Raw genomic sequence first — 303 nt, forward strand, 5'->3', positions numbered from 1 at the left:
CACGGCCAGCACAGGCAGGTATTGCCACTGTCCCCTTGCTCTTTAGTGACAGGCCTGTGCTGTTCTGCTTGCAGCTGGTGGGGGGGAGCGCTAGCCTAGACAGGACAGGAGCTATTCGAGCGTATTTTCTGTATCTTCTCTAAGCTCCTTTAGCTCCATCGTACTTATCCTTCTGATCCTGGAGAACGCAGGCATCTGTTTCCCTGCGCTCCTGGGGTCACTGTACACCTGGGAATTGCAGGTGACTGTCACTTGTAATGCTGTATCCTCCCCCTAGGGCTGCACCGCTACGTGTGGCTGGGG

General features: G+C 55.8%; 1 protein-coding gene across 1 annotated transcript in view; it reads left to right on the top strand.

Moving 5' to 3' along the window:
* Nucleotides 1–303, top strand: part of PEBP1 (phosphatidylethanolamine binding protein 1) — a gene marked incomplete at its 5' end in the record, with an annotated part of 1,424 nt that overhangs the window by 937 nt on the left and 184 nt on the right. The window contains one exon of the mRNA XM_010072390.1: nt 278–296. Within this exon, the coding sequence (XP_010070692.1) occupies nt 278–296 (19 nt within the window). The remainder of the gene's footprint in view (nt 1–277; nt 297–303) is intronic.

This window comes from Pterocles gutturalis, unplaced genomic scaffold, assembly GCF_000699245.1.
Source record: "Pterocles gutturalis isolate BGI_N339 unplaced genomic scaffold, ASM69924v1 scaffold7122, whole genome shotgun sequence".
Classification (NCBI taxonomy): domain Eukaryota; kingdom Metazoa; phylum Chordata; class Aves; order Pterocliformes; family Pteroclidae; genus Pterocles; species Pterocles gutturalis.